We start from the raw sequence: 24,438 nt of genomic DNA on the forward strand, positions 1-24,438 counted from the left end.
CTCTGAACAAAGAGAACTAAATATGATATACAGCAACAAACGACAACCCATGAATAACTTTTACTGATTCTTGAACAAGCACATACAGAATACGGCGGGGTCGAACATGTTTGCAGGTGTATACCCCTTCCCTCACATAGGACAGTGGTGTAACAAAATAACAATGAACAATCTATAAAACAAGTTGAAAAGGTGATGGTTATAATATAAGTTTTTGGGGGTGAGGGGAATTCCTTTTTTTTTGTTTTTTACATGGTAATTTTTGTTTATATTTAATTCAAGCGATGTTTTTTTCAGAACACGATCGGATATTGTATTGCACTCATTTACAGTGGGTTTTCAATTATTGGTATCACAGCACATTTCTGTCATCAAAAACAATAATTGTAGGATAACGGTGTTTCCCAAACGTAAAGTGCTTTTAAAGTGCTTAGAGTGAACACTTATTAGACCTCCGGTTAGATTTAATGTTATTTCAGTTAGCATAAGTATGGGGCAGATTACACACAATAGGTTGCTACAAGGAATAACATTTCTTTCGTCTTTTCATTTTTTGATTTGTGGGTGAGTACAATATAACTTTTTGCTTTGTATTGTCTTAATATTAATTTTGAATATCTCAAATTCATAGTTTGTAATTTTTTAGGTAGTTCAAATCAGAATTTCTAAAAAGGTAGTTACTTTTAAGAGGAAATTTTAATTTTGCCTCAGGAATAGATTACCTTAACTGTATTTGGCAGAACTTTTAGGAACTTTTGATCCTCAATGCTCTTCAACTTCGTTCCTTATTTGTTTTTTTTTAACCCTTTTTGATTCGAGCTTCACTGATGAGTCTTTTGTAGAGGAAACGCGCGTTTGGTGCAAATATAAAATTTCAATCCTGGTATCTATGATGGGTTTACTCGGATATTATTAATTTGATGTTAAACAAACTTATACACACACACACATGACCCATACACACTTACTTATGAATGCGGTAAAAAATTAAATTTCTTACTCAAATGAGTCGTAAAATTGACCTGTAATTCATCAGTAAAAGCTGACCGCTTCAACATACAACAGTAATTCTGGAAGTGGCGTTAAAAAACAACTATCAATAAATCAATCAATCAAAATCACCTTGTAGATTAAGGACATTGAGTCGTTACATATTGAATGGAGAAGGTGATTAAAAATTTAAAATAAAAATGCTCAAAAGGGAAAATGTTGATCATCTGGTGATAAAATATAATACATTTAGAATGGTGATAGCTTTATCAAATTCAAAACCGAAATTTTAAAGTTTGTGGCTAAATATGTTTGATTGTGCTATAACATTATTATGTACTCCTTCTTCGAATTCATCGTTATTTATTGACGACGTTCGTACTTTAGACAGTGGCAATTATTTTCTACTCATATTTGCCATGAACATATCTATTCAAATTCAAATAATGTCCCGGAACACATAATATTTAACAAAATAAAAATGACATACAACAACAAACGACAACCACTGGAGTACAAGCTCTTCACTTGGGAATGGCACATACAGAATGTCTTTTGTATGTTTCAAAATGTATCAGCGGTGAGTTGTTTTTTTTTATAAATGTTAAACTTCTAACAAAGAGACGGTTATGTTTGTAGATGATATATTAAAAATCTTAAATAGAAAACTGTGAAATTGTCGAAAAACGCTATCATACGGTTACCTAAACTTTTATCATCAATAAAATATGTACCTTCACGGTCTATTACATCACATTAATACAATATTTGGGGGGTTTCTGAAAACTATTGCACACAATTTATGTTAAAAGATTGTTAATTTTATCAATAAGTGATGCTATGGTTAATACTATGTTCGTTATGGTTTAGTACTGCAGTTATAAAAAAGTTGAGTAATTAAGGTAGTGCTGTCATTATAATATTATATTTTTGTACTTTGTAGACACTTTTGCAAAAGACAAAGACAATACCAGTACGACACCAGCTGTCTTTCGGGTGGTTACGGGTATGTATTCTAATAATGAATGTTAATGAATAAACTATATGCTGAAGACATTATTATACAATATCTGAATTCGAATTCTGTATTGTGAATATAGATACCAACATTAAATTCTAAATTTCGGGTCTGAACAAACTGTATTCGGGTTCATAACATCATATGAAACGAGTGACTGTTGAAAAATAATGTTTATCCAATTTTTGAACCAATTCATGAATATATCATAAACGTAGTTTTCTCTGCTCGATTTTATCATTCTTTTCGCATAAAAATTGTATAATCGTCGTTTTTTTCTCTGTCTGTTATGAAGCGAAAATATGGCAAGCTCCTAAATTGTCGTGAAGCCGTAGTTTACCGATTGTCATCTTATAGTTAATAATCAACAAAGAAGCATGGACATTGTGCACGTGTATAACAGTTTATACTAGTTCATTGCAGTGATAGATCCATGCGTTTAGCGATCACCGGATTTTTACGAGGAGGGTCACGCAAATGTCATTTTGAATACGAAAAATATGTCGGCGAATTGCTTCCTGGAAGCAAGCAATTAAAAAAAGTAAAGTACTTCTAAAAAGTTTATGTACATAATTTTAATAATGAAAACTATCCACTGTGTTATAAAAACATATGCATCATTATTGTTTTTAATTTGAGGTTTTATATGACTTTAAGACTGCTTTTTTACATAATGAAAATATCTTTTAATTTACTAATAGTCGAAAAAATGAGACGAGGTATAAATGTCATACGTATTTGATCATAAATTTAGCTACTATATAAAAACACAATAGTAAACGATGCACAAAACTCTAGAACGTACGACATATTCTGGATGACCCAAGTCTATATTAATTCGAAGTAATTTGATTGAAACGTCTAAATACATTGGCTAATACCAACACACTTTGCTGACGGTGACATGTGAACAGGCGGCCAGTATCACTGGCGATATTTTTGACACATTTTCGTCTAGAACGTTTAAACTAGTTTTTTAGTTTTCAATATTTCACATGATGTTTTTCCGTCAGCGTAAAAAAAAATCAAAAAACAAATCGTTACAAGTGGAAACTCATAGTCAACAAGAGATAATTGTTAACGTAGGAATTGGTTTATGGTGCATAACGGGAAAAAAATTGAAAATAAAGAGGGCATGATTATGACACCCAAAAGGACGTAAGTGACGAGATAGTAAGACACCTATACATGTAATTTCATTATTTTCAACAAATGTGCAATACCATTTTGTCTGTCTATCTATTATAAAGAATGCAAATCATTTTTTAGACTTTGTCGCGCATTATTAACGACAAAATATGTAATGCAGTCTCTTGGTTGTTACCTAAAACGAGACCTATTTGATGTATTTTAAGACAAAAGCACACGTGCAGCTGACACATGTAACAAAAAACAAAGCATACGGGGTATCCATCAATGACACAAAATAAGTACATGCATACATAACTGAAATATTGCAACATTTGAATGTCTGCAGGTGTTCAGCTTCAAAAAGTTACAGAGAGGTATATTGCTGTAATGGATGGGAAGGATATACATGCGACGTTCGTAAGTTTATAAATATTATAATTAAATTTTGGATGTAACGTGTCTTCTGATTGGCTGACAATGTTTTTTTTACTGTGATGTCATCAACGTTTTTTCATCATTTACGCTGGTTTTAAATGGAATTTAGAATTTTAAGGATTGACTGTACTATTTATCTCTCTATTCAAAATAATATAAAAAAAAATGTGGTGCACACTTTATAATAACCCGCTACGAGGCCGTGTACACCCACATTTTATGTTATTTCTTCATAGACGGAAAAAATAGTAAAGTCATTCCTTAAAAAAATAAAGAGAGCCAATGCGACAACTCTCCAAGTCACAATTTACAAAAATATAACAGTCATAGGTCACGGCCTTCAACATGGATCACTGACTCACACCGAACAACTGGCAATAAAGAGCGCAAAATTACCAGTGTAAAACCCTTCACACATGTATCTATCGCACATCTAGTGCATTTTGTATTTAGTTATGTATTATATTTCAGTTTTATAAAGGGTTTATCTAAACAAATGAAATAGCTATATAAATGTTTATAGTGGAATTATATTATTTATAGATTAAAAGAGGGACGAAAGATACCAAAGGGACAGTCAAACTCATAAATCTAAAACAAACTGACAACGCCATGGCTAAAAATGAAAAAGACAAACAGAAAAACAATAGCACACATGACACAACATAGAAAACTAAAGAATAAACAACACGAACCCCACCAAAAACTAGGGGTGATTTAGACTTTGGTTTTTGTATCAATGCGTTACTTTGATTCATTTTGACGAAACATGCGTGTGGCGTTTAAAATCATAATCCTGGTGTCTGTGATGAGTTTTGTTTTACAAAGGATAAGCAGGAAAATAAATGTCCATACAAATATGTAACAATACAAAACAAAACAAAGAAGATGTGGTATGATTGCCAATGAGTCAACTCTCCACAAGAGACCAAACGGCACAGAAACTGATAACTGTCACCGTACAGCTTTCAACAATGAGCAAACCCCATACGGACAATATCGTTAATGTGTGTAAATCATTAAACATAGAATGATTAATAAGAATATAATATGGAAACTCAACATAAACTCTCACCAAAATTAAACCTTATCTGTCATCCCTGTACTAAAACCAAAATTACGCACGTTTCATAACGATCAAAGGGTTGGTCTATCATGTGCTCCAATATACATCTTTTCAACTTATTAACCTCAATGTTTTCAGCAATTAAAGTTGGGCTTTATAGTTACTGTGCATCTACCTATTGAAGAGGCGTTGTGAATCAGTAGTGGGTTCCTAATAAAACCAAGGTTCTGTTATATCACATACAATCTAACTATCAGTAATATTCTAACGATATAAAGTATGTGATCTTTCTAACCTTTACACTAGTATTACCCATTATATATTTGAAGACAGATTGGTAGAATTAGTCTTACTATATTTTCATGGAATAATAGTTAATGTAGGAACATAAATCTTACTTAAGGAAGTGATGAATTATAATTTGTGAGAGAGAAAAAACCACTCTATTTCATCTGCAAACATATATCTGGAGATGATATCACCAATATGCTTATTTGTTTCATATACAACAAACGTGTTGCTTTTGAGTAGCTAGCATTACATGCACCCTATTACTTCACTTTTTGTTAAAAAGATGATGATTTTTCAATAAATACATTAAAAGTTGTTAAATGTTTGAACATATCCCAATCTGGGTCGACTCATATTTCAGATTCCCATTAGTGAACTCTCCATGCCGAATATTCAAAACCCAAAAGCGGCATCTGTATATTAAGTTTATATCTCACAGTTGATGCGGTTTGTAGGAGCTGACCCTTTCGATGATGATTCCTAGAAAGAGCCTTATTGAATTTGATGAAGCAATAGGAATGGCCAAATTTATCCGATTAAAAGTTTTACGGATGTCATCACGAGTAGTTTGACTGTTATGAAATGTCTGAGTCATGGATGACAACAGATGTGTTCCACTTGTCAAAATCACAATCTCGATCTATTTTCCCTGAATACAACATTCCCAATTGAAACTTATAACAAACTATTTACTAAGCGTGATGAAGATAAAGAATGCTACTAGTAGAGCTATCCTTCTGAAGATCTGAGATGACTTCTAGTATTTTGCTGAGTATTGTTGTTGCCTCTCTTTTTCTTTTAGTTTTCTTTAGACATGCCACAGTCAGATTCACTTGGACTTGATCGCAGTAAATAAAAGGACGTGACTTGTGAGCTCTCCCTACCACAATGTCCTTGAAAATTGTTCAACAAGTAAACATAATAGGATATTATACAAATATTATCCCAACAGATAGTTTCCAAACTTTGTTATTATATAGTCGTTGTATTAAGGTTTTGAAAATAACATTGTTTATGTTTTAATGTCTTATATTTCAGCCATTTGTAAAAACTGTAAAAGTGGTGAAACCTGCCTTGGTCCTGATATTTGTGGCTGTTCAAATAAAACTGTAGAAGGAGTTTGTCCTGATTGTAAGCTAAGATATTAATTGATTATACAAAAGATGATTACTTATTTATTGTTAATAAAGTAAGGCGATAGTAGCTTAGTTATGTTCAAAATTAGTAAGAAGGCTAAGAGACAAATCAAGGAAGCATACAAACCTTATGGAATCATATGTGCCCTAAAAGGAGCAGTATGGTTAAAAGTGTTGTACAAGTATTTATAGTCACCGTCAGCTGAAATTCTTAGCGGTTATCGGTAAAAATAATCTAAACTATCCACTATTGCACTGTGATAATCCTGAACTTCACATTTTCCAAGACGATTTTGAATGGTGAAAATTAGCATAAAGCGCGGAAAACTTTATCACATTAATGACAAGAATATTACAGGAAACTCCGAAAGTGACGCATGTCATATGTAAATAACGGATCCTCATAGAAACGCAGATGGCGGAATTACAATAGAAAACATTCTGTAGAATGTGAAAGTCAGGATTATTACAGTGCGATCACTTAAAAGGTAGGTCAGTAGTGGTTTTTCTTTTGACGATTTATAAATGGAATGTGAAAAACTATATCTCGAGTGAACGCGATTGATAGTTTAGATTATTTTTACCGATAACCGCTAAGAATTTCGGCTGACGGCGACTATAGTTATTACACTACATCAAATTGAAATCATAAAAGGTTCAGTATAAACACATTAGAGTAAGCCTACATATATTCATGGCGATTATCATATTCACAATGGGGTCTGATGTCCACATATGTGTATGTAGAATACAAACTTATGTTTGAAAAAGAAAGAGTTAATAAAAGTACTATTTTCAACAGATGAGTGTTTCCCTCCTTGTCAACACGGCGGGGAATGTTTCGGACCAAATAAATGTGCTTGTCGACCAGGATATGCAGGCGATTTTTGCGATGTTAATCGTAAGTATTTTTGTTAAGTTATAAAAATAGAAATTTTCAGTACGATGATACCGTTGATAATCATATGTTTTGTATTTTTCAGAAATATGTCCGTTCCAATAATTCCTATTTAAGCTCAGATGATGAACTACAAAATATATACCAAAATATAATAATATGATTTTATTTTGTTAAATCTTTAATGTAAGTGAATTACAGAAATAACAATTAGCTCTAAGTAGCCAGTATAGTTCAATTCTGTCCAAATAAGCTGAGTAACATCGACGATGATTTATTCACTTGTAAGTGAACAATTCTACCTAATTGAATCCGTATTCATATGACCTTCAACTTCCCCACTTAGCCAACAATGGATTATATAATAATTATTGTTGGGTTATAAAAGGGTAACAAATGTCAACATCGAAAATGAAACAAATGTAAATATGTAGCAGTTCTTGATCCCTGTTAACAAAAAATTTGATTAATTAACTTATCTTCTAATTAATGTTTAGATATTTTCTGGTATTTAATATTCAAAACTATTATAGTTATAAATGTTAAATTCCCAAAAATAAATTCTAGAAATGTTGAAATAAAGTTTAAATGTTCATTGGAGACGAACATTTTTTCTAGGTAAAATTGCACATTAGATTCATTCCTTAAAGCTGGGGTCACACATTCACGATTTTTACTGCCGTCCTTGACGGGAGCATTCCCGATTAAAATTTGTCAAAAGTCTGAACAAGATCCTGTGAATCGTGGATGGAAATTCAAACTTTAATTAAAATTTAGAAAAATAAAATTTTAATCACGACAACAATAGATATTGTTCAAGAAGCGTCGATATTCAACCGTTTCCAAGCGAATTTATCCCGATTATCCCGTTCTCGATCCGCTTTTAATCCGATTTGTATCTTTCGCCTGGTAAAATTCGACCGAGTCTGTCACGACTGCGTCTCGATTCTACCGAATATAATCCGACAGAGATCAGACAGTGACCAGACAGTGAACCGACGCTGACGGAAGTTATCCGTTCGAAAACAGTCGGCATACTCGGGATGATCAGGTACTGTCGGAACGTAATCCTATCACGGTCCGCTCTATCGCATTGCAAACGGCTTTGTCTGATCTCATTCGTATTGTATTCTGTAATTGTCGGGACTCTGACGTGGGTATCATTGACGAATTTCGTATTAATAACGGGACTGTTCCGGAATGGTTTCGGCAAAAACGGTTCGCAATCGACAAGATCTGGATGCAATCTGGACTCAATCGGCAGAAAAACAGCAATGAAACATTTCTCCAGATCATTCCCGTTTCACAGGACACCGTCAAGTATACACATAATATTGTTAGAATTTTGATCCGATACAGCAGAATCTGTCACGACATAGGCACGATTGTAATCCGACTAGACAAAATCGGCTGAGTTTCCCCGAATGTTACGGGACGCACCTAACTGTCTGTGTGCTTCGCCGAACTATTCGGATCCCTCCCGACCCGTAGGAATTTGTTACGAACTTAAACGACTGCGTTCAGACAATGATAGGACATTCCAGATAATTGAGGATAGTAATCCGACTTTTTCACTTTTCGAGTCGTATCGCTGTCTGATCTCAAACGGGAGCAATAATCGGCAATGTGTGAACCGCGCATTATATAATAAAAACGCCAATGTTGAATGTTCATATCACTAAAAGAATTACTACCTGAATAAAAGGTGACAAACGCTATTATTGTTTCAGCATCTGATATCATATTTGTGATAGACGAATCAGGAAGTGTTGGAGACGATAATTTTCGTGTTACTATGGAGTATATTGCCAATGCTGTTAATAGACTTCCTGTCAGATATGACTTGCTGCGTATCGGAATGGCTTTATTCGATGATTCTGTCAGAAAAAGCTTCAACCTCGATGACCACTATACAAAAAAGACCATAACAGATGCTATATTGAAGACATACTTCGGAAGTGGTGGTACATACATTGATCGTGCTATTGGCTTCGCATGTAGAGATATGTTTACACGCGAGAGTGGTGAACGAACTCATAGTCATAATATTTTGGTGTTATTAACAGATGGAGGGTCATCTGAAACAAACAAACCTGGTCTGGCAGCTTGTAGAAGCAAAAACATAACAATAATTGGGATAGGAATCGGTAGCAGCGTTAATGAAATACAACTCAAATCTTTGGTCTCAAAACCGGAGTATTACTTTGATACAACCTACAATAACTTGGATACAACTTTGCCAATGCTTTTAAAAACTATTACAGGTATGTTAAGCCTAAAACTATGAATACTGTCAATTATCGAAGTTTGAAAGATGGTAAATTAAAAATGTTGTCCATTCCTCACAAAGCTGCTCACAGAAAATGAATGTTCAAATATGGCATTACATGTAATTCTTCACATAGACGTACATACTACCAGGGTCACTAGTTCAATTATATATTCCATCTTTCAATTTCAACTATAAGAAGATTTGAAACATTCTAATAGCTGGTTTAAAGCTTTATAAAGCACAGTCGAACACATTTGACCATGCTTCCTAGTTGAGTGCCGACTTGTATTTCTTTTTTATTCGTTTAAATGGTTTATATAGCATGTATAGGTAATGCGTTTCAATCGGTTTTGGTTTGTGATCATGATTTGTTTTCGGTGTCAGCTTGATCAATTCGGAATTTTGATGGTAATAGTTGTTTTGGATGATATAGTAGATATTGTCGTGTAAAAAGTTTGGACTAATCACTGACTTAGTCAGACGATCTGTGTACCAATTATTGTGTTTATTTCGTCACATTGGACTTATCAGAATTATTCGACAACTGAACTGACTCATATTTATTGATATATTTGGGATTATACAAATTGGTGGACACATTTTCCCCATGGTGACAATTGTTGAAAAACTCGTCCTCAAAACGTAAAAAATTTGTTGTTAATCAAGAGATCAAGCAGCTTTATAATGTCAATTTCATAGAAAGTTTTGTTTTAATCATAAGATCTATCCCTACCCAAGATAAGATACATGTATATACGTTGGCCATTATTTTTATGAAACATTTTCGATTTGTCTTTTAGTTTTGAATGTGAAACACTTTTGTAAAGTGTAGAAAGGTCAAATTTTGTAATACTTTTGCCAGAAGAAAAAGTCTTAAATTATAAGAACTCTAAAATATGTTTGGAATTGTTTAGTATCATAATCTGATACACGCCATCTTTGAATAGGCCTAGGTAGTTTCATTACAACTTTGAAGCCCAGCTTTTATTGCTGATAAGATAGATGTAAATAGTTTAGAAGGAGAGTTCTTGGAGCAGATTAAACAATGAACTGTTGTTTGTAAGGACCCTTTTGTAGTGTTGGTATTCAAAACAGTATTGTAAAAACCAATTCTCCATCCTTGGTTGATTTTCAAGGAAACGTAGAACAAACCGATGATTATATAGGATTTCTTTTTTAGTAAGTGTCGTGGGGGTATATGTAAAGTGATCATTTTTTTGAAGTTGTGTTTTCAACTGATGGATTCAAGCTCACAATATTTCGGGAATTCGGATATTACATTTCGCAGAGAAGTATTATTGAAAATACTAAGGTTACCTTTAATACATGAAACGCGGCTAGCGGCATTTAAGATGAATAGAGAACTGGCACAGATGCCATTAGTATGCGTAATAAATTTTAAACCTGGTGCCTTTTGTTAGCTATTATATATATATTTGTGTGTTTCTTTGTCAAATATGTTCTCGTAGTTGTTTGGAGTCCTGTAATGTTATGTTGTCATTTTAATGTTGTACTTAACATTGCCATTAAAGCGGGAGGTTTGGCATGCCACAAAACCAGGTTCATGCCAAATACAGTGTTTTACCTTATATCTAAAATTAGATAAAATTGGCCAAAAGAATATAATTAAGATCTACGAATAATTCAAGGAAATAAAAGCCAGCCACCAGAGGCACCAGAATATCATTCCCATTAATCACATTGTAAATATTTTTTATGTCATGTGTGCCTTCTATTTTGAAAAATATTATAGAAATACTCTATCTGGCACAAATTATCAGTAAGACAAATTTTGGCATGCATAGTTTTTGTTCTTCAAGTACTCTACCTATATTTTAACAATCGCACATAAACAGTAAACTCACAAAAATACTGAACGCCGAGAAAAATGCAAAACGGAAAATCCCTTATCAAATGGCAAAATCAAAAGATAAAACACATCAAACGAATTGACAACGAATGTCATATTCCTGACTAGGTACAGGAATTTTCTTATGTAGAAAATGGTGAATTAAAGCTGATTTTATAGCGCTAAACCTCTCACTTGTATGAGAGTCACATCAAATTCCGTAGTTTTGACAACTATGCGTGAACAAAAAAGACGTAATAGGTTTAATTGTCAAAATATTGATACAGTAGGCATCACCGTGTCACAATCTCAATCAAAGCAAAAACAAACAAATATTTAACAAAGAAGCACAAATATCCAATTTAACAACCACGTTCATTGTGTACTTTTTTTGTGTATTTTATTTATGTATGTTAAAGAAGCAAAGTAAATGAAAAATATTTCTTGAATCATTTAGTTAATCAATGTTTTCTTGTTAGTCTTGTCCTTTGCGTGTGCGCTAGGAAAGATGGTGTAGACGTATCTCAACTCACCACATATCTCAATATTATAATCTTGTGATTTTTTTCGTTTTTAGACTTTTGTCCCCCAGGGTGCAAAAATGGTGGAACTTGCATTGCTAGAGGAAAATGTGACTGTCCAGGGGGATATGCCGGAAATCTTTGTGAAATTAAAGGTAATTAGTAGAATTAAAAATGTTTAAGGTTGCATTTAAATATGTTTGTTGTAACATTTAAACACATGCACACACTCAACAATAAACAAAATGAACAACTCTGTGTTCACTGTTTGTTAACATTAAAACACACTTTATACGTAATTATTCCATGCTAAATGTCCTGTTCGAAATATTAACAACATTGATATGAATTTTAAAAAATATTTAAATATCCAAAGCTTTGGCAAGATATCATTAACAAGCTACAATGTATATCGCTGTCAACACGCATAAAATACTGTTGAATTCAAATTATACCACAAGACACATATCAAATTTATTCAAAAATTCATAAGTTAATGTTTGATATCTTAGTTATTGTTAATACTTTGAAAACCTTTTATTTAGTGACATGTAGTCCAGAATGCATGAACAACGGTAAATGTTACGATACAAACAAATGCCGATGTCATCATGGTTATGCAGGAAATATTTGTGAAACTCGTAAGTATATATGCATGTTTTTCGAAAATTACACAATAAGTCTTGATGGTATATATATATATATATATATCAAACGTCTGAATAATAGTCAACGATTTTCCCCACGTGGGGGCTGGATCGTTACAAGTAACGATACATGTACACAATAAAATAAATTATATAAACGCCTGAAAAGTGTACATAACAACACCAATGATATAAAAAGGAACTATAAATGTAATGTTTTATAAATATTTCGGATAACAGATATCCTTCGTCAGTCAGATTCTGATGTTGAATGAATCATCTTTAAGTCTTCTTAGATTAAACTTTTACTAAATCTTGAAATTTATACAATAAAAAAGGCAAACCGAACATCAGTTAAGACGCTTGCACCATTCTAAAAATTTGTTGAATATGACATAGGTTATATGACTAATTACATCAGAGAGTTCAAATATATGCTTTGAATAAAAATAATAATGTGCGATGTGAACTAGCACAATTTTAAAGCTTTGACGGTGTCGATATTATGATGTTACAAGAAAGATTGCGTCAATAAGAATTCCAAATAAACAGCACTGAACGGTCTAAATTTCTAAATATTTCAGATTTGACAACTGTAGTGTAGTTACATAAGAGTCTGCGATGTTTAAAACAAACGGCCGTTAAAATATAATAACAAATTTTGACTAAAGTAAAATAGTTGGACGTGGCTTGGTACTTATACATCCCTCAAAAAATTAAGCAATTCAAATTGTTATTTTCAACAGATTTATTTAAGAGATGAGTAAGGTAAAGAAATAGAAACGGAGACTGTAATAATAAGTAATATAACCCAGATGTGAAGCACTGCATGGTGTCGAACTACATCTTTTCATTTATCCCATTTGGTGCCAAAGTTGTTAATTTTCTTATCCAAAATCTTTCCCGAGTAAGTCTATCCTCCCTAGACCAAGCAGAGTTGTGGTCAATGATAGTAATGGTCAGTCGATTGAGATTTGCCTTATTGTGGCCAGGGGATCTCAAATGTCGACTAAGAGGGAGGTCTGGCTTGCATTGGTAGTCGCTACGATGACCGTTCATTCGTTTGTAAAACGGCTGTTCTGACTCGCCTACAAACTGTTTACCACATTTACACTGTAGGAGATACACAACATTTGTAGTCTTGCAATTAACATTGCAAAATATGGTGTATTCTGTACCAGTGGAGTGACGGTTAAAAGTCTGGGTATCCAGTATTTGTTTGCAAGTCAGACATCGTTTGTTTCCACAACCCTTACAAGAGCCCACTGACGAAGAGCCTGCTTGAGAGGGTAACTCAGCTCTCACCAGCAAGTCTTTAAGGCTTTTGGGCCTGCGGAAAGCCAGTACAGGTGGCTCGGGAAAGATCTTGGATAGTTTAGGATGTTTTTCGATATCTTTCTAACTTTCGCGGATAAGGTGAGACAAGTTGTCAAATTTTGGATGGTAAGTCAACACAAAAGGCACCCTCCTGTTGACCTTTTTGACTTTATATTGTAAAAGTTCATCTCGGCTGATGTTGCTAGCACGAGAAAAACCTTTATCAATGTATTTTCTTTTGTACACGTAGAAAATTTACCTTCATATATACAAGACACAACACATTATCTTAAAAAAATGGAATCTTTGAACCCTCTCCCACCTGAAACGATCCTTGTCTCGCTTGATGTTACCTCCCTCTATACTAATATCCCCCATGACGATGGTATTGAAGTCTGTAGGGAAGTCTGGAACTCTCGTAACACCGTACATCCACCAACTGAATGTCTCATCCAGCTTCTAACTTTGGTATTAAAATGCAATAACTTCACATTCAATGGTGTACACTTTCTCCAAGTTAATGGAACAGCAATGGGAACAAAGATGGCCCCGTCTTATGCCAATATTTTTATGGGAAAATTAGAAAAGAGAATTCTCAATTCTTTTTTTTATCAACCCCTCTCTTGGTTCCGATTTATTGACGATATTGACATGAAGTGGGACAATACTGAACAAGAACTAGATTTGTTTATTCAACATGCCAACGATGCCCATCCCTCAATAAAATTCACATATGAAATATCTGACTCTAAGATCACATTTCTTGACACTACAACGCAAGAGAGGGATGGAAACATATTTACAGATCTGTATTGCAAGCCCACAGACAAACATCAATATCTGTCTCCTACAAGTTGTCACCCTAAACATTGCACCAAGAGCATTCCCTACAGCCAGGCCATACGAATAAAAAGGATTTGCTCCACCAACGATGTTGCCAACAAACGACTACAAGAACTTCGCGGTCACCTAAAACATCGAGGCTACAAAAGGAAATACATTGATAAAGGTTTTTCTCGTGCTAGCAACATCAGCCGAGATGAACTTTTACAATATAAAGTCAAAAAGGTCAACAGGAGGGTGCCTTTTGTGTTGACTTACCATCCAAAATTTGACAACTTGTCTCACCTTATCCGCGAAAGTTGGAAAGATATCGAAAAACATCCTAAACTATCCAAGATCTTTCCCGAGCCACCTGTACTGGCTTTCCGCAGGCCCAAAAGCCTTAAAGACTTGCTGGTGAGAGCTGAGTTACCCTCTCAAGCAGGCTCTTCGTCAGTGGGCTCTTGTAATGGTTGTGGAAACAAACGATGTCTGACTTGCAAACAAATACTGGATACCCAGACTTTTAACCGTCACTCCACTGGTACAGAATACACCATATTTTGCAATGTTAATTGCAAGACTACAAATGTTGTGTATCTCCTACAGTGTAAATGTGGTAAACAGTATGTAGGCGAGTCAGAACAGCCGTTTCACAAACGAATGAACGGTCATCGTAGCGACTACCAATGCAAGCCAGACCTCCCTCTTAGTCGACATTTGAGATCCCCTGGCCACAATAAGGCAAATCTCAATCGACTGACCATTACTATCATTGACCACAACTCTGCTTGGTCTAGGGAGGATAGACGTACTCGGGAAAGATTTTGGATAAGAAAATTAACAACTTTGGCACCAAATGGGATAAATGAAAAGATGTAGTTCGACACCATGCAGTGCTTCACATCTGGGTTATATTACTTATTATTACAGTCTCCGTTTCTATTTCTTTACCTTACTCATCTCTAAAATAAATCTGTTGAATATAACAATTTAAATTGCTTAATTGTTTTAGGGATGTATAAGTACCAAGCCACGTCCAACTATTTTACTTTAGTCAAAATTTGTTATTATATTTAACGGCCGTTTGTTTTAAACATCGCATACTCTTATGTAACTACACTACAGTTGTCAAATCTGAAATATTTAGAAATTTAGACCGTTCAGTGCTGTTTATTTGGAATTCTTATTGACGCAATCTTTCTTGTCACATCATAATATCGACACCGTTAAAGCTTTAAAATTGTGCTAGTTCACATCGCACATTATTATTTATTTAAAGCATATATTTGAACTCTCTGATGTAATTAGTCATATAACCTATGTCATATTCAACAAATTTTTAGAATGGTGCAAGCGTCTTAACTGATGTTCGGTTTGCCTTTTTTATTGTATAAATTTCAAGATTTAGTAAAAGTTTAATCTAAGAAGACTTAAAGATGATTCATTTAACATCAGAATCTGACTGACGAAGGATATCTGTTATCCAAAATATTTATAAATAATTACATTTATAGTTCCTTTTTATATCATTGGTGTTGTTATGTACACTTTTCAGGCGTTTATATATATATATATATATATATATATATGTATATATATATATATATATATATATAGATTGCCTAACAATGTAATTTTAACACACTATTAAGTATGCAAACGCAGTATTTCGCTAGACCAACTAGCTTTATCAAGCGTGCATCTATCCAGGTGAAATCGGATGTAGAGGATAAGAAACTTTTGCAGCTCAACGTCTATGTTGCACTTAACTGCCTTTAAAATAAGAAAATTTTGCAGCCCAATGTCTATGAGCACTTGAATTTAGCTGCTTTGAAAATAAGAACATTTTGCAGCTCAATGTATATGTTGAACTTGGATTTAGCTGCCTTAAAAATACATAATTGGTAGTTGAAGTTAGCAACGTCCATTGGCCAATATTACGGGATAAAAAAGACGATGCTTTGTTTTAATTATTCTTTATCTTTCCTGTATCTTTTTTCGTTTTTTTCGTTAAGACCATCAGGTTCTAAAGTGTGGAGTTGGTGGATCCAAAAGTTTTCTCTTCTCCTTCTCGCCGTGGTGTCCCACTCGGTGTTGACTTCTATAATTTGGAAAGTAACATTATCAAAAGGATGTTTCGTTGAACGAAGATGTCTTGTGAGAGGACAGTTTTTGTTGGTTTTGTACGATGAACGATGGTTATTGAGCCGAATATTAAATTTGTCCATTGTTTCTCCCACATACTGAACGCCACAAGTGTCACATGTTAATATATAAATGGAGTTCTTCTTTTTACAGTTGGAATTAGAGTAGATAGTATAATTTTGTTTAGTAACGGAGCTGATGAAAGAACTGCTTGTATTGGCAGCTTTACAACACAAACAATTCCTTCGACCACATTGTTTGTAGCAACCGGGCGATGGATTAGGCTGCTTTGCTAATACAGATGTCACTAATTTGTCACGGATGTTTTTAGGTCTGCTGAAGGCCATGACTGGTGGTGATGAAAATACCTTTTTTTAAATTCAAATCATTTTCTATAATTTTCCAATGCTTCTGAACAATGGATGACACATTTTTAAAATCAGGATGGTAAGTGAGTACAAGGGGTGTTCTGTTAGCTGCTTTATTTTTATCTTTGTACTCAAGAAGTTCTTGGCGACTAGTTTTGTTTGCTCTTTCGAAAGCGCTATCAATGATGTTGTTATTGTATCCTCGAACAACTAGATGTTTACGAAGTTGTCCAAGTCTAGCATTTTTCGTATTTTCAGTAGAGCATATTCTCTTGATTTGCAATGCCTGGCTGAATGGGATACCACGGGAGCAGTGTTTAGGATGGCAACTTTTAGAAGAAAGGAATTGATGTTTGTCCGTTTGTTTGGTATGGAGGTCCGTTATAATGGTTCCGTTCTTGATGTAACTCGTAGTATCGAGGAAGTTTATTTTCTCCATAGATGATTCATATGTAAATTTTGTTGAATGGTGGAAAGAGTTACAGTGTTCTAGAAATTCATTAAGATGTTCTTCTGAATCTGTCCATTTGAAATCAATATCGTCAATGAATCGGAACCATGATAAGGGCTGATATGGAGCACTAGCCAAGAGGCGTTTTTCAAGTTGGCCCATAAATATGACGCGCCCATTTTTGTGCCCATACTAGTACCGTCTATCTGGAGATAGTGTTTTTCATTGAAAGAGAAGTTGTTATTCTCCAGTACTAGTTTCAGAAGTGTAACAAGGCACTCAGTAGGAGGATTTTTTTTCACTACGAGTGTTCCATGCCTCTTCACACGCTTCGTTCTCAAGAGGTCGGAGATAATCAAAGGTGTCATTGTCTATATGCTTATTGTCGAACATCTCTTGGAGGATGGTGTTGATCCTTCAAATAGTATTAAGAGTTGGATCTGTGGTTAATTGTTTATAAAAAATGGAGTTTGAAAGTTGTCGATTCCCCTCTGCTATATAATCATTATTCATGACAACCACAGCGCCCCGTTTGTCGGCAGGTTTTATTACAATATCCTCTTGATCTTTTAACGCTTTCAAAGCTATACTTTCTGACTTGGATAAATTATAATTTCTTGTATTTGTTATATAGAACTTTATATCAGACCTCACGTAGTTAATGAATGACTCCAAGTTATCATTTTTGCTCTTTGGTGGTTTCCATGAACTTTTTTTCCTAAATTTTGGGATGGGCGTGACTTCTTCATTGGTGACAGTATCTGAATCTGTTAATCCGGCTTCCTTGAGCAGCGTGTGAAGAGGCATGGAACACTCGTAGTGAAAAAAATCCTCCCACTGAGTGCCTTCTTACACTTCTGAAACTAGTACTGGAGAATAACAACTTCTCTTTCAATGAAAAACACTATCTCCAGATAGACGGTACTAGTATGGGCACAAAAATGGGCCCGTCATATGCCAACATATTTATGGGCCAACTTGAAAAACGCCTCTTGGCTAGTGCTCCATATCAGCCCTTATCATGGTTCCGATTCATTGACGATATTGATTTCAAATGGACAGATTCACAAGAACATCTTAATGAATTTCTAGAACACTGTAACTCTTTCCACCATTCAATAAAATTTACATATGAATCATCTATGGAGAAAATAAACTTCCTCGATACTACGAGTTACATCAAGAACGGAACCATTATAACGGACCTCCATACCAAACAAACGGACAAACATCAATTCCTTTCTCCTAAAAGTTGCCATCCTAAACACTGCTCCCGTGGTATCCCATTCAGCCAGGCATTGCAAATCAAGAGAATATACTCTACTGAAAATACGAAAAATGCTAGACTTGGACAACTTCGTAAACATCTAGTTGTTCGAGGATACAATAACAACATCATTGATAGCGCTTTCGAAAGAGCAAACAAAACTAGTCGCCAAAAACTTCTTGAGTACAAAGATAAAAATAAAGCAGCTAACAGAACACCCCTTATACTCACTTACCATCCTGATTTTAAAAATGTGTCATCCATTGTTCAAAAGCATTGGAAAATTATAGAAAATGATTTAAATCTAAAAAAAGGATTTTCATCACCACCAGTCATGGCCTTCAGCAGACCTAAAAACATCCGTGACAAATTAGTGACATCTGTATTAGCAGAGCAGCCTAATCCATCGCCCGGTTGCTACAAACAATGTGGTCGAAGGAATTGTTTGTGTTGTAAAGCTGCCAATACAAGCAGTTCTTTCATCAGCTCCGTTACTAAACAAAATTATACCATCTACTCTAATTCCAACTGTAAAACGGAGAACTCTATTTATATATTAACATGTGACACTTGTGGCATTCAGTATGTGGGAGAAACAATGGACAAATTTAATATTCGGCTCAATAACCATCGTTCATCGTACAAAACCAACAAAAACTGTCCTCTCACAAGACATCTTCGTTCAACGAAACATCCTTTTGATAATGTTACTTTCCAAATTATAGAAGTCAACACCGAGTGGGACACCACGGCGAGAAGGAGAAGAGAAAACTTTTGGATCCACCAACTCCACACTTTAGAACCTGATGGTCTTAACGAAAAAGACGAAAAAAGATACAGGAAAGATAAAGAATAATTAAAACAAAGCATCGTCCTTTTTATCCCGTAATATTGGCCAATGGACGTTGCTAACTTCAACTACCAATTATGTATTTTTAAGGTAGCTAAATCCAAGTGCAACATATACATTGAGCTGCAAAATGTTCTTATTTTCAAAGCAGCTAAATTCAAGTGCTCATAGACATTGAGCTGCAAAATTTTCTTATTTTAAAGGCAGTTAAGTGCAACATAGACGTTGAGCTGCAAAATTTTCTTATTTTAAAGGCAGTTAAGTGCAACATAGACGTTGAGCTGCAAAAGTTTCTTATTATCTACATCCGATTTCACCTGGATAGATGCACGCTTGATAAAGCTAGTTGGTCTAGCGAAATATTGCGTTTATTTTCATCATTTTGTAAATAATTTAAACATTCTTATATTTACATACTAAATAGTGTGTTAAAATTACATTGTTAGGCAATCTATAATTTTATTTGTGTAATTGAAGTAATCTCTGTACTGATTAATCCACACTCCCATAGATTTGTATGTCATGTGCTGCTATTTATAGGCACTTATATATATATATATATAAGTCTGAAAATTACACCAAACAGTGTTAGAGTTAGATTTTCTACTGACAAATGTTTTGTCCGTCCCTCAGCGGGATTCGAACTCACACCTTTGATACACTACATCACCAATCGCTTAGCCTCGTGTCCAGCGCTCTAGACCACTCGACCACATCCGCTATACAAAAAATATAACTTCAATAGTCGTATTGTTACCTTGTCACGGATGGTGAATCTAGAGATAGACATGAGACACGTGGTTTTTTTTTAATCGTGTCTAGATGTTATATTATTATTTTCATACACAATGTATTTATTATTTGTGAGCAATCTAACTCAACAATTTTTATATATCATATGAGATATATATTTACATCCGTGAATATTTGGTTTAGTCTGTACCTCATTACACAGATGGCTCTAATATTGTCTTATATGTGATTAGATTGGTCCCTAAAAGATTCATGTTTTTAAGACCTATGTATTTTCAAAAACAATTGAGTTACGTGGTTGATTACGGTTATAAATCATGCATATCTCATGAAGTATATGTACACCTAAATTATAAATTTAGTATCGTTCTAAATACTATTTTTCTATAGCATTTTCATAATAGATTGATGAAAAAAAAATATTTTTGTATCCGAAGTCAAATAATTTGTAATACTTCATTGCATTGTGTACCTCGTAATTTATCTTTTGTATTCAAATGTTTTTATCCTCATATCAATGTATGCTTTGACTTCCTATTTGGCATTCAGACAAATAGCAGGAGAAAAAGAAATGAGTGGAAGATACAAGAGAAGTTAGCCTCCCCTTTAAAAAAAAAACTATTCAATATATTTACATATCAAATTTAATATCGTTGTACATCGTTTATCTTACTTTATACTGTCATCTTGAATTATTTAAATGAGACCTGTTAATACTAGATTGATGGTACATTAATTCGTTTTTATGCGATGCCGTTGAAATTTTTACAGATCTTTTAATACCCAAGGGATTCAAACAAATAACAAGAAAAATAGTTAAAAGTAGTAATTACAAGACACGTAGCTTAGCCTCTCCACGAAATTCTTAAAAGTATTCAATACATCTAAATAGTAGCATTTATTGATGTTTTTATTTTGAAAGTTTCTGCAAGATTATGTCTATCTAACTGTAGCTATCTGTAACCCTAAGTGTAAGAACAATGGAACTTGTTCTGAACCTGACACGTGTGTATGCGAAAATGGATATAGTGGAGGCTTGTGTGAAGTGAATTGTAAGTATAAACAGAACGTAAATTTTAAGTTATAAATCAATAGAAGGTGTGGTGTTTCAATCATATTGTTTTACTTCATCTTTAATTTTAGTCTTAAGACAAGTTTCATTGCATATACATTTCATAATAATTAAACGCTTCTTCTGATTGGCTGACGTCCTTTTGTTTATCAGCCCATAGACATAATTTTCATAATCATCAATGTTTTTTCCTGATTTACTCCAGTTTGAAATGGATTTAAGAATTAAATTATAAGAAATGACGGTAATATTATTTCTGCCTATTCGAAATAACATAAAAAATGTGGTGCACACTTTAAATTACCCGCTACGCTGGTTATTCAGTGTGCACCACATTTTTTATGTTATTCCTTCATAGACAGAAAAAATATTACAGTCATTGCTTGAATATTATAATGGCTTGAATAACGTGTTGAAAACAGCTATTCAGTAAAATTAGAAAGTATAATACGATTTTAGTTCAGAGCACTTAAACCCTTGAATTACCCTTGGTCACTTTCAATTCAGAAATAATATAATTATGTCCGCATTTCGATTTTGCATATCCGAAATTTCATTTTGAATGTATTTAAACGTTTGAGATTGAAATGTCAATATTTAACAAAGCATAATACAAATGTATTAACGAATAATGAAAAGACACAAACAACAACGTGCTGATCCAATATCACTAGCAGTTATTGTTAGTCGGTTCGAAGCCTTGTTTCAAATGACGTATTAACTGCAGTGGCAAAGCCACTGGAAAGCAAATCGTTAGCAAGGGGTTTTCAACGTTAGCCAACTATAAGCTGAACGATATTAGTAAAACTCTGAATGCCAATATTGCCCATGTGAAATTTTAAAATTGTTTGTATAAACATTGAACGACAAATATATGTGACGTATAAATTTTTCTGACGTCAGACACGCGAATCAATGAATGTGTTTAAAGATAGATGTTTTTTGTGTTCTGTTAAATTGTTCCTTTTAAAATTGTTACACAATAATGACTGATGTACCCATATTTTGACTACTTTATTTATTATTCCTATTTAGGTCACGCATCCTTGTAAATATAACGTAATTTTATAAGACTGTAATCAAAGTGAGAGGTTAAGCGCTATAAAGCCAGGTTTAAACCACCATTTTCTTCATTTGAAAATGCCTGTACGAAGTCAGGAATATGACAGTTCTTGTCTATGCGTTTTTGATGTGTTTTGTCATTTTATTTTGCCATATGATTACGGACTTTCCGATTAGATTTTCCTATAAGTTCAGTATTTTTGTGATTTTACTTTTTATGAATAGAATATGTTTGATAAAAGTATTTGAAATAAAATTGAGAATGGAAATGGGGAATGTGTCAAAGAGACAACAACCCGACCATAGAAAAAACAACAGCAGAAGGTCACCAACAGATCTTCAATGTAGCGAGAAGTTCCCGCACCCGGAGGCGTCCTTCAGCTGGCCCCTTAACCAATATAAACTAGTTCAGTGATAATGAACGCCATACTAAACTCCAAATTGTATACAAGAAACTAAATTTAAAATAATACAAGACTAACAAAGACCAGAGGCTCCTGACTTGGGACAGGCGTAAACACGCGGCGAGGTTAAACATGTTTATGAGATCTCAACCCTCCCCCTATATCTCTAGCCAATGTAGAAAAGTAAACGCATAACAATACGCACATTAAAATTCAGTTCAAGAGAAGTCCGAGTCTGATGTCCGAAGATGTAACCATAGAAAATAAACAAAATGAAAATAATACATAAATAACAACAGACTACTAGCAGTTAACTGACATGCCAGCTCCAGATTCAATTAAACTGATTGAAAGATTATGATTTCATCATATGAATATCAAGCCCAATCCTTCCCGTTAGGGGTTTAGTATCATACTATCATAACATATATGAGAAGAACAAAGCCCGTGTCATGCCAACAACTGGTTGAAAAACTATTTGTTAGCACATTTTTACAGTGCTACACCACTGAACTTTTTTCTGCATGAGTAAATTATCACTGATCTGAATACTTCTCAAAAGAATTTAGTGTAAAGACGTGTTTGAAAAGCAGTCTGAGTAACTCGTCACATTAATTCAAACATAATTATAAGTTTCGAGAGGTTGTAGGAATAAATATAAAAATGATTAGATAGAAATAGTGCCGATCAGCAAATACTGAAACTAATTATCATAAAGCTTACAAGCGGTTTACATATCAAAAGTCCTTTTTGGCTCTACTAGGTTTGGTCTCGAGCATGACTAAATATGCATTGATTGTCGACTTGTGCATCTGAACCAATCGACCTGTAACTATAATGTTATTGATAATTTGTAAGTTATATATATGTAACGTTGTTTGTCTAGCACGTCAAATAAACTTGCTAATAGAGAACGAATTGGTGAAACATACAAACTTTCAGATAAGTCAAAGAAACGAAAAAGGACAATGAACAACAATGAACACAAAATCGTCACTTCTATTGCACATTGCGGTATTAAGCTTGGCGTATTAAACGGAATTACCACAATCTAAAAAAGAACGTATGTTTCGTGGAACATTACCACAAGATGGTTTGATGTGATGTTTATAGATTCACCTTACGACAAAACATATGCCTTGTCTTAGAACACTTTCGTAAAACAATAATTCCGGTGTAACCGAGTTTATTTTGATTTTATTTAATAAAATGTAAAAGATTCTTCTATTACATATATATATGTTCCGGACCATATGAATATTATGACCATACCGTATGGTCATGACCATATGCGTATACTCATATGGTCCGACCGTACGCTAATGGTCGGACCATATGAGTATTAAACTCGTTTGGTTATTAACGGCCGAACCATATGAGTATTTGGACCATATAGGTATAATTTTTAACCAGATTTTTGTGACAAAAATGTCGGTTATTGATTTGGGGATGTACGGCGGGCGGCAATCAAATGTTGTCCGTGCATTAACTTATGAACCGTTCAACCAAAGCTTTTAAAATTTTAATATGTTGTTACTGACAACTAAATGAAGGTCAAGTTCAATAATGGCGATTTTGACTTTTACCGTTCAGGAGTTATGGTTCTTGAAAGATTGAAAAATGAAGTTTCCAGTCGTGTCCATGCATTAATGCATGAACTGTTCTACCAA

The 24,438-nt window shown here is 33.9% G+C and overlaps 1 protein-coding gene across 2 annotated transcripts in view; it reads left to right on the forward strand.

Moving 5' to 3' along the window:
• Positions 1-302: 302 nt before the first annotated feature.
• Positions 303-24,438, forward strand: part of LOC143064137 (fibroblast growth factor receptor 3-like) — a 39,698-nt gene continuing 15,562 nt past the window's right edge. Inside the window, exons 1-9 of one of the 2 annotated variants that reach the window (XM_076236759.1) lie at positions 303-457; positions 1,934-1,996; positions 3,486-3,556; positions 5,970-6,062; positions 6,870-6,968; positions 8,696-9,229; positions 11,664-11,762; positions 12,153-12,248; positions 21,184-21,282. In XM_076236759.1, coding sequence (XP_076092874.1) covers positions 8,761-9,229; positions 11,664-11,762; positions 12,153-12,248; positions 21,184-21,282 — 763 coding nt within the window. In that variant the 5' untranslated portion in view covers positions 303-457; positions 1,934-1,996; positions 3,486-3,556; ... (1 more) ...; positions 6,870-6,968; positions 8,696-8,760. The other variant, XM_076236758.1, reaches the window with a different exon arrangement.

This window comes from Mytilus galloprovincialis, chromosome 2 (assembly GCF_965363235.1).
Source record: "Mytilus galloprovincialis chromosome 2, xbMytGall1.hap1.1, whole genome shotgun sequence".
Classification (NCBI taxonomy): Eukaryota; Metazoa; Mollusca; class Bivalvia; order Mytilida; family Mytilidae; genus Mytilus; species Mytilus galloprovincialis.